General features: G+C 50.5%; 1 protein-coding gene and 1 non-coding gene across 2 annotated transcripts; both read left to right on the top strand.

Moving 5' to 3' along the window:
• Positions 1-8,594: 8,594 nt before the first annotated feature.
• On the top strand, positions 8,595-8,729 carry LOC133073181 (small nucleolar RNA SNORA70). Its single transcript, XR_009696888.1, has one exon. It is a non-coding gene; the product is annotated as a small nucleolar RNA SNORA70 (small nucleolar RNA).
• Positions 8,730-8,742: 13 nt separating this feature from the next.
• Positions 8,743-9,117, top strand: LOC133072957 (large ribosomal subunit protein uL16-like). Its single transcript, XM_061166494.1, has one exon. It carries the CDS (start codon positions 8,788-8,790, stop codon positions 9,088-9,090), a length of 303 nt encoding a protein of 100 aa, XP_061022477.1. The 5' UTR covers positions 8,743-8,787; the 3' UTR covers positions 9,091-9,117.
• Positions 9,118-16,584: the final 7,467 nt, after the last annotated feature.

Raw genomic sequence — 16,584 nt, 5'->3', positions numbered from 1 at the left:
CACAGGCCTCCCTGGTGGACTGATGTGTGTGGGTGCGGGGTGGGGGGTTCTAGCTGGGGTGATGCCCTTGATCACAGGTTCCGGGCACAAGTGGGCGCCCTGGGCAGGACACAGACCTGGTCAGAGGCTGACGGCGAGAAGCAAAGGTGCAGACGGCGCTCACTCCACTTGGCCCGCAGGGGCCGAAGCGCTGGGCCACGTCCCTGCCTCCATCCTTCCCGTCTCCCCGGTCCTGACAGCACCTTCTTCTGGCAGCTCAGCCCGATTCACTGCACTCTGTCCAAGGACGGGGGGCAAGGGCTTGGGGAGCCCGGGAGGGGGCGCTGGGGCAGAGGCTGGGGGCCAGCCCAGCGCGTCAGCGCTGCATGCTTGTGGGCATCGGGAGGAGAGGAGAGGAGAGCTTCGCGTGTGTTCTCTGGGCTTTGTATCAGGTTTGACGCTGGTTATTTCTCTTCGGCACATGCCAGCCCCCTGGTCAGCTCCCTGCAGCCAGGGGAGGGCACTGCCTGGCCTGGAAGCCTGATGCATGCGTTTCCAGGGATGAGTGTGTGCGTGTGTGTATGTGTGTGTGTGTGTGTGCGCAAGTGCACACATCTATGCTCAGGATGGGGGCTGGGCCAGCAGAGGAGAACCTCTAAGTGCTTGTCCTCAGTGAAAGCACATGGGTGCCCAGGGCTCGGTCCACTTCATCTGGGTGAAAGAGCTTCCAGTGTGGCTGAGACACCAGCCCCAGTTCCCTGTCAGGAGCCGCCACTGAGATTTGAGAGGCTGGGCGGGGGACGACAGCCACGGTGGCTCCATCTCCTGACATTTCCATCTGTCCAGCTGCGTCATTGAGCCCCTAACAGCCTGTAGAGGGAGGTGTTGCTAGTCCACGTGAGGACGGTCATCTCGGGGTGGTCAGTGACTGGCTGGGGGTCGTGCTGCAGGCATATGGCAGTGCAAAGCTCCAGGCTGCACAGGAGGGTGGCGGTGATGCTCAGACACAATATTGGGGCCAACACTGGCCAGTAGCAGGGTGTGGCCTCAGACCTGGGCCTTGGGGGGGCCTGAGAGGCTGGCAGGGGTGCTGTGAATGGGCATCGCAGCTCAGCGTGGAGCCTAGCACAGAGACTGTCCATTCTCAGCCTCTCTGTCCTCCCCTCCCCCGGCCAGGGGGTAGCACTCTCCCCCTGACAGGAGGTCAGGCTCCACCGAACCCAGCAGTGTATAAACCCAAGCTATGCCTGTGTTCGGGGAGCTCTCTGCTGGGCTGCGTTAAGTTCTGAAGGCTTCCTAGAACAGTGGGTTAGCAGTGGGGTAGCCTTCAGCCTTGACCAGGCCCTGCCCAAGAACCCTAACCCTAAAGTGACTGAAGTTGCTCAGTTGTGTCGGACTCTTTGCGACCTCATGGACTGTAGCCCACAAGGCTCCTCCGTCCATGGGATTTTCCAGGCAAGAATACTGGAGTGGGTTGCCATTTCCTTCTCCAGGGGGTCTTCCTGGCCCGGGGATCAAACCCGGGTCTCCTGCATTGCGGGCAGATGCTTTCCCGTCTGAACCCTGACCCTAACCCTGCCCTAGGCTGGTTGCACCTGGTGGGGGTCCTGCTGTGTCCCTGGCCAGGTTCTCAGGTGTGTTAGCTGTGTTGGGGGCAATCCCGGGGGCTGGCTGGGAGTATGGCAGGCTATTTTCCACCAAGGGCCACTTTAGTTCACTGTGCATTGCCCACTCCTTTAAGATCCAACTTCATCTTTTTTTTTTTATTTAAATAGAAATCATCAGTGAAATTGCTTTGGACAGGAGAGGAAGGACCTTCAGAAGTCAGTAGCCTGTGAGCCTGAAGGGCATCTCATTACTGGGGGCTCAGAAAGAGAGGAAAGAAGGAGGTGTGGGAATCAGTGTGCACCACTCTGCCCCCAGGGGCAGGTCCCACAGCCGAGGGAGTTAATCCCTGCTGACCCGAGGCAACGAGCTATGAATATCAGGTCTGTTGAAGGAGGGGTGGGGAGGCTTCTTTGACTTTGCAGGGCCCTGACAGTGCTGGGCACTGGGGCATGCTCAGTGCTTCCCCAGTGAAGGAAGGAAAGAATGCAAATATTGCTTTTCGTCCTGGGATGGAGACCCTTGGGCTGGACAGAGACCCTTGGGCTGGACGGAGACCCTTGGGCTGGAAGGAGACCCTTGGGCTGGACGGAGACCCTTGGGCTGGAAGGAGACCCTTGGGCTGGACGGAGACCCTTGGGCTGGACGGAGACCCTTGGGCTGGAAGGAGACCCTTGGGCTGGACGGAGACCCTTGGGCTGGACAGAGACCCTTGGGCTGGAAGGAGACCCTTGGGCTGGAAGGAGACCCTTGGGCTGGACAGAGACCCTTGGGCTGTGCAGGCAGGGCTGGGGAAGTCCTCCAGTGGCTGGCAGAGCTGAAGTGGGCCTCTGTCCAGGGCTCTGGGCCCTCACCCTGGGCCTGCAGGTCACCACGTTCTCCTCCATGCCTGTCCTCAGGCTTGCGCTACCCAGCTCTGTGGCAACTGCCCGCTGCTCCAGACCGGCTCCTGGCCTCCTCTGTCACCTGGGCTCTGGCGGGGGAGGGTGGCGGGGCGCAGGGCAACAGGACTGGCGGGGCACAGTCCCCTCCTCTCCTGCAGGGCCAGCCACCCACTGCTGGGGGCTGTTGCTCAGAGCTTAGGGTTCTCCCAAACCAAGAGGACTGAAGGAGTGGGGTGGGACCTGGAGGGGTGACTGTGGGCAGGCCTGGGCTGCCTCCCCCAACCCCCACCTCTGCACCTAAAGATCCAGGAGCCGAGAGAGGCACTGCCGGGTGTGTCTCGGCCTCGTGACTCATGACTTGCTGCGCGGGGAGGGGGTCCAGGTGCAAACTCGCCCCCCTCTGTCCTTACCGGGACTCCGCCCCTGCCCCGCCCCAGCAGCCTTAGCTCTCACATTTCAGTCTCAATTAAGAATCATGGATTTTACCCAGGCCCATCCTTTGTGGTGAGCCTTATTCTCATGGCCTGCCTGAAATCCGAGGCCCAGAGGCTGGCGGGAGCTGCTGGGTCCACGACTCCTGAGGGAGGAGCTGGAGCGTGATCGCCGGCAGAACTTTGCCCATGTCTGAGATTTCTAGAACCTTCTCCCCTCTGCAGGCTTTTGTGCCTTCTGCCCCTTTTGCCTCCCGGCCGTTTGTTTGGTGACTTCCTGCAGGTCCTTGGGTGACCGTTCTTGGATACACGGGGGCGCGCCCCCTCCCGGGACTGGGAGCCCCTTCTGCCTTCCCCAGCCGACCCTCTGTACCCTAGACTGCCGAATCCGGGGGCTACTCACCTCTGTGTCTCCCAATACCACAGCACAGTGCCTCTCCCAGAGCAAGCACTCTATAATTTATTCACTTAATGAGCATTTCTGGATTTAGGGAATAATGTGGCTCAGCTGGTAATTAATCCTCCGGCAATACGGGAGACCTGGGTTCGATCCCTGGGTTGGGAAGATCCCCTGGAGAAGGAAAAGGCTACCTACTCCAGTATTCTGGCCTGGAGAATTCCATGGACTGTATAGTCCATGAGGTCGCAAAGAGTCGGACAAGACTGAGCGACTTTCACTGTCACACTTTGGCAGTAAAATCCTTAACCTCCAAAGGGCCTGTGTGCTTGACTTGGGGAGCCAGTGACTCTCTGGGCAGCCAGGGCTGAGGAAGGGACTGGGGTAACTGGCACCCCCTGAGCCTCCTCGGCTCATAAGCAGACATGGGGTCTCATACCCCAGGGATGATCTCAAAAGGCCCACCTGGTTTTCATCTTCTGCCCCACTCTGCTGGCTCGGCTGGGCGCGTGGGGCTCGTCCTTGGTCTGAGTTACCTTTAGGGAATGGTCTGGTGCTCTGGAGGGCTGGAATCCCTCCTGATGGGCATCTTGAGGGCACAGCTGGGTGTCCCATGATGGCCACTGCTCACCTGGGCTTTGGGGAGGCCCCGTCTCTAATTCTCATCACAGCAAGCTCATCACCCTCTCAAACGCTGGGTCCCCAGCCTGGGCGTATTATGCACAGCTCCTGACTTTTCCAGGCTCTGTTCTGCCACAGAGCAGGCAAGGAGGCCCTTTCCGCAGCCCACCTGCCCACATCGCAGGAGCAGATGGACTGGAGCATGCCCAGGTCCTGAAGGGACAGATGGCTTCCTTCTCTTTGCCAGCAGGACGCAGCCCTCCTCGTCAGCTTGGTACCGAGGGTTCTCGTCTTCCTTTCCAGATTCACCTGCCCTTCTGCCTGCTGCTGCCGCATGCCCGAAGCTCCAGCCATGTGAGATTCCATCCTGTTCACTGTGCTTGAGTTCTCCCTGCATCTTTCCATCTTTCCCTCTCCTTGGAAATAAACTCTATCCTTCCCCGCCTGGAGAGAAACCCTTCCACTTCAAGCCCTAGCTCAGACGTCACCTCCTCCAGGAGGCCCTCTCTAGGTGTCTCAGAGGACTTAAACCTCCCATCATTCTCCTGTCTGTCATTTGAGAAAGGACTGGTGGAGTACTGGCGGTCTGTGCGCCTCCTTAGAGGCCTCTGTCGTGGGGCCAGGGAGATGGCAGGCACTTTGCCAGCGTGTCTTGCTCTGTCTCCACTTCCCAACTGGCTTCTGTGCGGAGGGCTCCTGCCTGCCGCTCTCTGTGACTGCTCATTTGTCCTTTGATGGTCAAGGCTGAGAGTAAGTCCCCCTCTGGCTCTTCTGTTCCAACTTCAGGTCTGTGGTACCCACAATCCCCCAGATGGTGGCCAGTCCAGTGGGAACTGAAGGGCACTCATCCTGGCTGCTCAGGGTGACCTCCACTGCTCACACGGGTTCTGAGCAGGAGTCCTGGTGGTCCCACCAGGACAGGGGTGATGGAAAGCACACAAGATGTGAGTCTAGTCTATCTTAAGGGCTCAAAAATATGGACACAAATTTGAAGCATAAAGCCTTTCAAAGTGACTATTTGGTAGCAGTTTTCAGATAACTGTTTCTCATAAAAGAGTGGTTGGTGTAAAAATCAATGAGGATTCAGTAAAAGATTGAATAGTCCCTTTAAGCTGCATGGGTGTATGATATCAAACCCTATAAAGACTCAATTTGGTCATCTTATTTGGTCACTTATTTAAAATAAAGTGATTCTTTTTACTTTATTTCCTAAAAGTATAAATCAAGGCTTTTTTTTAAAAGCTAACTTTTGTCTTTCAAAAAAAAAAGGGGTTCCAAGGCATTTATTAACTAATTAGCTTCATTATTTTATAATCACACCTTACAAGTGAGCTGGAAGTCAACTAGAGCCAGCGCTTAGAAACCCAAACAGAAGAATTTAGCTCAACTGTCCTACCATTGTTTTAAAATTAGCAATAGCATAAGGTCTGGCTGCAAAAAGCTGAGATGCTAACTGGCAAGAAAATCAGTCATTAGGGAAACAGCCTGCAGAGGGTTCCTGTGACAGGGCAGCCACACGTAATGGCTTGGCTTCCTCTTTCTGTGCTGCCAGGTGATGACAACTGGGGAATCAGAGGGAATGTGATGGCCAGGGACACCCGGAAGGTCAAATGAGTCTGATCTCATGGTCTTAAGAGGCCTGCATGTGTCGTGCTTCAGTCATGTCTGACTCTTTGTGACCGTATGGACTGTAGCCTACCAGGCTCCTCTGTCCATGGGATTCTCCAGGCAAGAATCCTAGAGTGGGTTCCTGTTTATTCCTCTAGGGGATCGCCCTGACCCAGGAATCGCACCTGTGGCTCTTATGTCTTCTGTATTGGCAGAGGGTTCTTTACCACTAGTGCCACTTGGGAAGCCTCTTAAGAGGCCTCATTTCAGGCAGTTCAGTTCAGTCATTCAGTCATGTCCGACTTTTTGCGACCCCATGGACTGCAGCATGCCAGGCTTCCCTGTCCATCACCAACTCCCAAAGCTTGCTCAAACTCATGTCCATCGAGTCGGTGATGCCATCTAACCATCTCATCCTCTGTCATCCCCTTCGCCTGCCTTCAATCTTTCACAGAATCATGGTCTTTTCCAAGGAGTCAGTTCTTCCCATCAGGTGGCCAAAGTATTGGAGCTTCAACTTCAGCATCAGTCCTTCCAATGAATTTTCAGGACTGATTTCCTTTAGGATGGACTGGTTTGATCTCTTAACAGTCCAAGGGACTCTCAAGAGTCTTCTCCAATACCACAGTTCAAAAGCATAAATTCTTCAGCACTCAGCTTTCTTAATAGTCCAACTCTCATATCCGTACAGACTACTGGAAAGATCATAGCTTTGACTAGCTGGACCTTTGTTTGCAAAGTAATGTCTCTGCTTTTTTATATGCTGTCTAGATTAGTCATAGGTTTTCTTCCAAGGAGCAAGCGTTTTTTAATTTAAGAGGCCTAGGTGAAAGGAAACCCTTAACAGAAGGGAAAGTGAGCGTAGAGGGCTTTATTTCATGTCAGTCTGCCTTAGGTCCCTGGACCTGTAACTGTTCTGCAGGGAGGTTTGGTTTTACCTGGGACCCTGAGTGGCCATAAAGAAGTGTTGTCCTCAGGGCCGGTGGGAGGAGCGTGGGGGAATGCAGTTAAACAGCGATGAGCACCATGACCCAGCTGCCCTCTGTCCACCAGCCCTGGTGGGGGGGCCCTTCCGGTAGGAAGCTGAGAAGTGGCTGGAGCCCCAACCTGGGAGGAGGAGGGTGTGCCCAGTGCCCCCCGGGTCTCTAAGGACACTGCAGGGGCGAGGCTTCTGTTCTGGGCTAACGCCCCAGTGACCTGTGTCTCTGCAGACACCTGTCCCCTAAGCAAGGGATAGTTCCTGTGCCTGCTGCCACCTCTCTTCCAGACCACCCTGACTCCAGATGGACCCCGTCCCCACTAACCCAAAGTGTTGCCTGTGGTGTATGGTTAGTGGAGATCTTGGGGGTCGTTGTGAGTGCTGGAGAAGTTGTTCAGGCCAGAAAGATGACCTTAGACATTCTAGTCCTGGAATCTTGTCTGTTTCCATGTCGGTGCCTTTTTCACTGGCTGAACTCCTTCCTAGTCCTTCCAAGACCCTCTTGGTCAGTTTCCTCTTCCTGAAGACCCTTCTTTGCCTCTTCTTTCCCCCACTTCCCTGGCTGCCCCCAGGCTTCCCCTCACTGCCTTGGGCAGATCCATTCAAGGGTCTCTGGTCAGCTCTTAGCTGACCTTGCCCGGGGCTCCACCCTTCTCCTTCTTGCAGGCTATGGGTCATGATCCAGATGTGTATCTGATGGACTCGGAGTGAGCTGCCATGGCCCTTGTGGAAAGAGGGGGCCGCGGTAAAGCCAGCTTTCTCGTCCCCTTCCTCCTTTCTTTCTTTGGTCTGCACTGCCCCTGTGGCGGAATCTCACTTCCCCAACCAGGGATGGAAATCAGGCCCTGGGCAGTGAAAGTGCAGAGTCCTAACCACTGTACCACCAGGGAATTCCCCTCCCTCTCTTTCTTCCTTCTTTTTTTTGGATTGGCAAGCAGTTTTCCTGCAATAATAATTAGTGATGGCTAATGAGGCACCTAGGGGCAGAGATCTGAGCTTCCCAGGTGTCAAAGTGGAAAAGAAACTGCCTGCCAGTGCAGGAGACACAAGAGACATGGGTTTGATCTCTGGGTTGGGAAGATCCCCTGGAGGAGGAAATGGCCACCCACTCCAGTATTCTTGCCGGGAAAATTCCATGGACAGAAGAGCCTGATGGGCTACAGTCCATGGGGTTGCAAAGAGTCGGACACGACTGAGCACAGAACAGGGGCAGAGATGGCGGTTACAGAGGAGGTGAGGAAAATGCAAAGTAAACAGCAGAGAGGGAGGTGAGGAGCCCAGAAGGGGCAGGTCTGAGGACCGCTCGGCTCCATCCAGTAGTTCCTGTCACTGTCCTTCCACGCAGGCGTCCTGAAGGACACAGAGGTAATGCTTGGTTTGGGGTTGAGCCGTTCAGCCCAGGTCTCAGGAAATTCCTTTCATGAGCCAGTTCACTTCCCCCTCCTGGAGGCCCAGGCTCTTGAGAGCTCTGGCATTTGGTGGAGGATCAGGTCTGGAAGGGACAGTGGGAGCCGCTGCTTATCAGAGATCCACCTTACACTGGACACGGCCCTGAGGAAGGGTTAGGGGCAGAGGGCTGCTTGCTGAAGCCGGAGTCTTCGTGGCTTTCTGCTAGTTTTTTGCCAACATTGAATATTCTGGGTAACTGTCAAATTTGTGGTTTGGAAATGAATAAATTGCTGCGGAGCTGTGACTGACCTTGGTGGAGGGGCAGCTCCTTGGACTAAGTGCTGGATGAGTGGGAATGGACGGATGCCCATGGGACCAGCACCTCTCTCCCCGACTCCATCCTCACTGGGTGTCTACCTGGCTCCAGACCCTGCTGAGCCCCATCCTGGTCCTTGGCAGCGCTGCTGAGGGTCCTGCCCTGTTGACCTAACTCCAAGCAGAGCAAACTCAACTGTCTGCAGTGGTTTTTCACACCCCAGGCTCCCCTATCTTGACTTCAACCAAGAGCAGGATAGTTTTTGAGTAAAATATTTCTCTTGAGCATCACCTAGACTGGCAGAAAGTCAAGAAAGTTCCTTAGAGGACAGAATGCATCCCCCTTAATTTTCAGCGGAGGAGAATGAGGCCTAAAGTGGCCAAAAGGGCAGCCAATTAAGCCGACTGTGCTCTTTTCCCCATGGGGGCCCAGTGTGCAATGGCTGCAAACAGCAGCCTCCTTGGTAGTGTATGCAACCTGTTGCCTGTACAGGTAGCCCTAAGGGACCTTGGAGACAACTCTTCCTAGTGGGCATTCATGACTGGCCTGCTGTTTCTCAATCTAGACTCCAGACAGGTATGCGTGGTGCCTTTGGAAAGCCCCAGGGCACAGTGGCCAGGGTCCACATTGGCCAGGTCATAATGTCCATCCGCACCAAGCTGCAGAACAAGGAGCATGTGATTGAAGCCCTCCGCCGGGCCAAGTTCAAGTTCCCTGGCCGTCAAAAGATCCACATCTCCAAGAAGTGGGGATTTACCAAGTTCAATGCGGATGAATTTGAGAACATGGTGGCAGAAAAGCGACTCATCCCGGACGGCTGTGGGGTCAAATACATCCCTAATCGTGGTCCCCTGGACAAATGGCGGGCCCTGCACTCATGAGCATCAGCTCTGTTCCCTCCTTAATCACGCTCACCAATAAATGCTATTTCCTGTCAAAAAAAAAAAAAAAAAAAAATTAAAGTGGCCAAAAGCTAGAGAGTTAAGGGCAACACGGCTTCCTGACCCCCAGCCCGCTGCAGGCTGGGCGCCGTGTTGATCACAACAGCGGTCGTATGAGACCTGGCCAGGCCCTTCAGTGATCTTGTATTTCAGTTTGGAAACTGGTGAGAGAAGTAAACGAACATAATGAAGCTCCCCTTTCAGAGTGCCCAACACAACTTCTTTCATTCCTTCTCAAGTCCTTCTCACTCTCCAAGACCCGCCTCATGGTTGGTTGCTCCATGGAGACTTGTCTGTGACGTTCCTGTGACCTGCCTTGCTGCATGGGCCGTGATGACTCTTAGTTGTAAGAGCTGTATGTTGGTCAAGCAGAGCTGGGGTTTAGGGGGACACCTGTTTGATGGGGGTGGAGACACTCTCCTCCATGATGACTTGTCCACTCCCCGACTTTTCTTAAAAAAATATTTATTTATTTATTTAGGCTCCACTGGGTGGCATGTGGGATCAGCATGACCAGGGTTCAAACCTGGGCCTCTTGCATTAGGAGTTGTCCCTGAATTGGGAATGCAAAGTCTTAGCCACTGAGCTACCAGGGAAGTTCCCCACTCTCCAAATTTTTAAAAAATTATTTATTTTATTTTTGGCTGTGCTGGATTTTTTTTTGCTTCCTGTTGGCTTTCTCTAGATTCAGTGAGTGGGGGCTCCTCTCTTGTTGCGGTACACAAACTTCTTATTGTGGTGGCTTCTCTTGTTGCAGAGCACAGGCTCTAGAGCACGCACCCAGTGGCTATGGTGCATGGATTTAGCTGCCCCGCGGCATGTGGAATTTTCCTGGACCAGAGATTGAACCCGTGACCCCTGCATAAGCAGGTGGATTCTTATCCACTGCACCACCAGGGAAGTCCCACTCTCTGACATTTTGCCGGAATACAGGCACATCCTTTCAGCCCTGATGCATGACGGGAGTCCCTGTGGAGTCTTCACAGACGGAGATAGGGATGCTGGCTGTCTAGCGGGTAGCAAGAAAGGGCTGTTGTCCCCCACCCCCCCACCCCCCTCTGGTCTCCTCGCTCAGCCTATCCACAGTGTGGCCCGTTCACAGTTTCCTCAGTTCCTGATTTTCTCCCTGGAAAATGGAGATGGCCCCTGACTCGTGGGCAGGTGCATCTGCGCCTCATTCCTCCTCAGGCTCTGCGCTGGTCAGGTATAGCTGGTAATTCGTGGGGCTTGTTCACCCCTTCTTCAGCAGCAGAGACTCCCGTCACTGTCGGGTCTCTGGTTCCAAGTCCTCCCCATCCTTTCTCCCCACAAGGTCCCTTTCTCCCGTGGGACCAGGGGTCTGTGTGAATTACAACTTGGGAGTGAGGTGAACTCGAGTTAGAAGCAACTTCCTTTCAGAGCCACCCATGTGCTTGCTACCTGGTTACCTGAGATTTTGATCTCACCTGCCACCCCCACGCCCAGACGGTGGCTCCAGATGACTCTTGAAAGGACTGAACTTTCATTTCTTGCTGTGAAGACAGTGGGGGTGGAGGTTTTCTGGACAGATATTGCATTCTCTTCACTCTAAAAAAGAACGTGAAAGGGGGCTTCCGTAGTTACAGCAATGCTCTGTCAGTTTCTGAATCTTTCAGGCACAAAGTGTCCCACATAGGGAAGGAATCCACAACGGGAATCTGAACCTGGCAGGGTCCCATTTGTCCTCCAGCTCCTCAGATGGGGCCAGTCTGATGACAGTCCAAATGAAGTCACACTCTGATGCGTGATGGCACCTGCACGGTTGTGTGCGTGCGAGGTCACTGGAATTGGAGCTCTGGAGGCTCTGTGAGGGCACCTGGGGAAGAGACTTGGGAAGAGCAGCCCCCGAGGACTGCCAGGGGCTAGAGGAGTCTCAGCTGTTCAGGGTGCTATAACAAAAACACCACAGACAGGGTGGCCTGTGAACAACAGGAATGTATTTCTCACAGTTGTGGAGACAGAGAAGTCCAAGATCAAGGCACTGGCAGGTCTTTCTCTCGAGGTCTGCCTCCTGGTTCATGGGTGGCTGTCCTCACATGTCTGAAGGTGCAAAGGAGGTCTTGGGGCCTCTTTCACAAGGGCACTAACTCCACTCACAAGGGCTCCACCCTCATGATCTAATCACCTCCCACAGCCCCCACGTCGTAATACCATCACCTTGGGGATTAGGTTTCCATATATGAGTTTTGCAGACACAAATATTCAGTTCACAGCAGAATGGACTAACCAGAGCAGGAAGTCCAGTTAGAACAACTGGTACACCCAGCAGATCAGAGAGCCACCTGCTGCTCAGTCAGGAAGGAAGAAGTGTTAGTTGCTCAGTCATGTATTTTATATGCAGTAGTGTGTATCTGTTAATCCCAAACTCTTAATTTATCTACCCCCTGCCCCACTTTCCCTGTTGGAAACAACAAGTTTGTTTTCTATGTCTGTGAGTCTATTTAAAGCAGAATTTAAAAGCCCATGTTAAGGGCTAACAATTATGGAACAACGTGATATAAGCCAAGTTATTCTGGGGATACATCTTACTGGTTGCTGTGCTGGAGAAGGTGGCATTTTTCACCTTTGACAAAATAAAGTAGAAACGCGTGTTAGTCTCGCCTTCCTAACACAACTATAAATTCCTTGACGACGGAGCTGAGATTGGAGTTGAAATGAAGTGGGAGGCCATCTGAGAAAGTCTCCTAGCAGAGGAGGCCCCAAAGGCCATGGCAGACCTGGGTGTCTCGCATCCTGCATCCCTTGCCCCTGAGGATAGGAAGGAGAAATAGATGTTTTCATTTTGTGCATTTTTGTGACTGTCACTTGTCGCTGAGTGACATAGGCTGAGTGGCTGATTGAAAATGTTGAGCTGCGTGGGGCCAACAGGTCAGAGCCAGAGGACTCTTTGGAGAGCATTGGTTCCATCCATTCATGACAGAGACAATCAGCTGAGGTCCGAGGAGAACACGAAGCCTGTCAAGTTCAGACAGGGAATAAGTGCAGGTCCGGGACACGGGGCTCCTGCCCTCCCCACCCATCTGGATGCCCAGTCCATCACCCTGCCAACCCTTGAAACACACTCTAGTAAAACCTGGCTGCTCTTTGGGCATGAACGTAACACACTAGACTCTTGATGGATGGCCTGTGCTTGGAGGTCTTTCTCTGGGATCAGGGCAGGATTGGGTCCCTCCCACCCACTCCTCCTGGAGGTGTCCCCATCTCTGAGGAGACAGGGCTGTGGACCCTGTTTGGACCAATATCTGCCTGGATAACCAGCAACTTTCTCCTTCTCTCTACTGCTGCTCAGACCCTTTCTGAAAGAATGAGGCCTCTTAAAAAGAAACAACCACAATCACATTACCACACTGAAAATATAAAAATTTCTTGATATAATAAGTGTCCGGTTAGTGGTCGAACTTCTTCAGTTTTTATACACATTTGAAAAAGAATTATTTGAATCGGAAACCAAATAAGGTCTACACATTGCAATTGATGGAGTTCTTAGGTCCCTTTTAATCTACAGGGTCTTCCTCCATATTTTTCCCTTGCTTTTTTGGTTTTGATTGAAGGGTCTATGTTGTTCATCTTTTGGAAATTTCTACAATTGGATTTTGCTGATTTCGCCCTTGTGAACAAAGGTGATCAATAACGTAGGGTGACCCACTGAGCCAGTTTGCTCTGTGCTCAAATCTGGAAGTCCTTAGCAAATCAGAGTGGTCACTCGACTTTTTTTCCGTCATTTATATTTTCTTATTATAAGTTGGTAATTAAAGTTATAGCCTTTATCAGACTCATTTAATTTTTTGACAGGATTCTTCCCTAGTTGATGGTGTGTTATTCTAACAGGAGGCACATAAATAGCTGTTTGCTTCTCATTTTGTGATATTACAGCCTTTAATGACCAACACTTATATCCATTCATTCACCACAGGTTGCAAAACGGTGATGTTCTCATTCTACCTTCCTTTTTCGTTTATTAGCTGGACTTCTTTTATTAGAGACACCCTGTAAGCAACTCTTTGGTTACCCAGAGCTACAGTTCACAGATTAAAGGCTCTATCAACGGTTGATTCTTTCTCTTTCTTTACTGTCTTTTTCAAATTATGGCTCCCTGGCACGACCCCAAAGGGATGAATGAGTTTTCTTTAGGGGAGTTATAAACTCCTGGACACAAAAAAAGCTTTGATCTTTTGTAGTTATTATTCTTATTGATGTTTACATGTGTCCACCTTTGGCCAGTGGGAGCTTCTTCAGGTTGGTTCCTGAGTTACTTTGACACAACCCTAGTGGTCTTGATAGTCTCCTTGTTTTACAAGTGTACTCCTGTCCTGGTCTTGGGAATAGCCATTTCTCTAACGAATCCTGGTTCTTTTGAATGGAAAGTGTATTTACAGACAGAGATGCTCATTGCTACTAACCTGGTTATTTTTTTATAGGTCCTTTCAGTGGCCATAGCTAGGAAATATGTATTACTTCTAAGAGACAAAATGTATAGTGTGTTCATACTGATGTTACTAATTCAAATTCAGAGCTGCAGAGTTTTAACTGAACCTCATTGACCTTACATGTTTATCTTTTTCTCACACTGGAAATCCTGACTCTTAATGGTAATGTAATTACGCCTTTGCTTTATCCCACAACCAGCACACACACAGCAGTCTCTGAGTAACAATGTGAACCTACACTGCTGCTAACAATATGATTACAGGAAACAGTTAGCAACATTTTTGAAGTTCTTTTTGTCCTTAGACTGTATCCTACTAGGAATATATAGTCAAATTATTGTGTTTAAGTCAGTGGGAATAATTCCTTCTTGGGTGGTTATATTACCAACCGGTGGTTATGTTACATAATTATGGTTCATTTGTATAATTCCCCTTTTCATTTTTAGGGCTTGCTTTTTAAGTTTAATTCCGAGGTTGAATTTACAAAGCAAGGTACATTCAGAGAAGTCTAGCTTCTCTCCTCATCTCCTCTATCTTGTTTTCCTTTTCTTCTTTTGCTACCATTAAGCTATTTTTGTGCATACTTCCGTATTTTTTTTAATAAGCAAATGTCTGTTCATCTGTATTTATCTATCTAGTTCCTTTTTAAAAATAAAATGAAGGAAAACATTCTTGGCGTATTTTTCTCTTCCTTGCTTTTTCACTTGTCATCTGGAAAGCATCCATGTTTGTATGTAGAAATATCCCTCACTCCTTTTCATGGCTATGTAGGGCTCCATCATGCAGATGTAATAATACTTAGTTTACCTAACCAGTCTCTTACTGATTGCCATTGGTTTCGAGTCCTTTGCTATTATTATAAAGCTGTGCTACAGTAAGTCTTTGGACATGTATTTTTTTCATATATCTGCTAATATAATATATCTTTGGGATAAATTCCCAGATTTGCTGGGGCAAAAGGGCAGTGCTATGTAATTTTGTAAGATAATACTAAATTTCCCACCAGCAGTGTAGGAGTGCTTCTTGCCCTTATATTGCCAACAGAGCGTGGAGTCACACGCTTGGCCTTGTGCCCAATTTGATAGGTTAACAAATTGTACCTCAGTGTATTTTTAATTTGTACCTTCCTGTCACAAGTTGAATTCCCTGAGAGTAGACTCTGAGACTGACTAGCCTGCAAGGTGTTTATTAAAGGACATTCTTTGGATGATCACTTGGCGAGGGAGCAAGGTTGGGCAGAGGGACAAGTAGAATCATCTCGACATCAGAATAGGCTAAGCCCGCAGCGGGCTGTGGAGCTGGGAAGGCCCTTCAGAGACGCTGAGTTGGGATGACTGGCAGGGCTGCTCGGCCTCCGTGTTCGTCTGTCATAGGATGTGGGCTGCTCTGGGAGGAGGTGTGACCTTGGACCAGGCAGTTTTTTCTTCTGCTGAGATGAACCCGCGTGAGTGCTGACAGCCGAGGGCCATCTCCTGTTGGCACTTGCAGTAGGTGAGGGGCGGGGAATGAAACATCTCCTTTCTGAAGGAAAATGGGTGGCACGTCACAGCACCCAATTTGTCTCTCAATTTATCTACAAGATCAGCCTCAGTGATTTTGTTTTTTTCAAGTTTTCTGCATGCAGTCTTATTTGTCTCTCTCTTGTCTATTTGGTTGGTTTGTCTCGGTTTGAGATAGGTGTACTAAATAGTCTTGGTTTTTAAAAAATGCATTTCTGTGTATTTCTTTTGTCATCTCTCACAGTTTCTGCTTTGTGAAAGTTGCCTGTCACTGCAGGCATGCATAGCATTACTGTTAAAACTTCCTCGCACCCTGCAGACTTCAGGATTATACGGTGTCCTGCTTTGTTTCACTCAACACTCTTTGGCCTGAACGCTACCTTGCTGGGTATGTAGCCCATCAGGCTCCTCTGTCCATGGGATTCTCCAGGCAAGAATACTGGAGTGGGCTGCCATGTCCTCCTCCAGGGGATCTCCCCAACTCAGGGATCGAACCTGCGTCTCCTGCATTGGCAGGCGAATTCTTTGCCACTTAGCCACCTGTTTATGATGCGTGTAGTCCCATGGACAGAGGAGCCTGGTAGGCTGCCGTCCATGGGGTTGCGAAGAGTCGGACACGACTGAGCGACTTCACTTTCACCTTTCACTTTCATGCATTGGAGAAGGAAATGGCAACCCACTCCAGTGTTCTTGCCTGGAGAATCCCAGGGACGGCGGAGTCTGGTGGGCTGCTGTCTATGGGGTCGCACAGAGTCGGACACGACTGAAGCGACTTAGCAGCAGCAGCAGCAAGTGATATTATATGCTATTTCTCTGTCAGACTTACTTTCCTTAGTATGACAATCTCTTGGTTCATTCATGCTGCTATAAATGGCATTATTTCATCCTTTTTTTTCTTTATGGCTGAGTAATCCGTTGTATGTATACACCACGCCTTCTTTATCCAGTCATCTTTGGATGGACCCTTAGGTTGCTTCCCTATATTCATTACTGTAAACAGTGCTGTTATGAACATTGGGGTGTGTGTATCATGTTTTTATTTTGGCTTCCCTAGTGGCTCAGCTGGTAAAGAATCCACCAGCAATGCGGGAGACTTGGGTTCGACCCCTGAGTATTTTTTATTTTTTTAAATTATGAAAATAAAACAAATTTACAGGAGACTTGGAAAATATAGATCAAAGTTACATATAGTTCCACTATATATTGCAATTTTTGTTAAGTAGATAAATTAAGATTTTTAGTTGGAGTTTCAATAGCAAACTCTCAAAAATTAATAGAATGAATATATAGAGAGGTAGAAGGATATGGTAGACCTGAAAAGCACTGTGAACCAATTCAACATAATTAAGATTTACCCAATTTTCACACAATAGTAGAGTACAAATTCTATTCAAGTTCCCATAGACTGTAAACTGGGAGACACTGGAACATACCCAGGGACATCGGTCCAGGTACAAAAATTTCATGGTCTGAAAGTATTGAAATCATAC

This window comes from Dama dama, chromosome 18 (genome assembly GCF_033118175.1).
Source record: "Dama dama isolate Ldn47 chromosome 18, ASM3311817v1, whole genome shotgun sequence".
Taxonomy (NCBI): domain Eukaryota; kingdom Metazoa; phylum Chordata; class Mammalia; order Artiodactyla; family Cervidae; genus Dama; species Dama dama.
The sequence above is the reverse complement of the archived record's forward strand: the minus strand, read 5'-3'. Positions and strand labels throughout refer to the sequence as shown.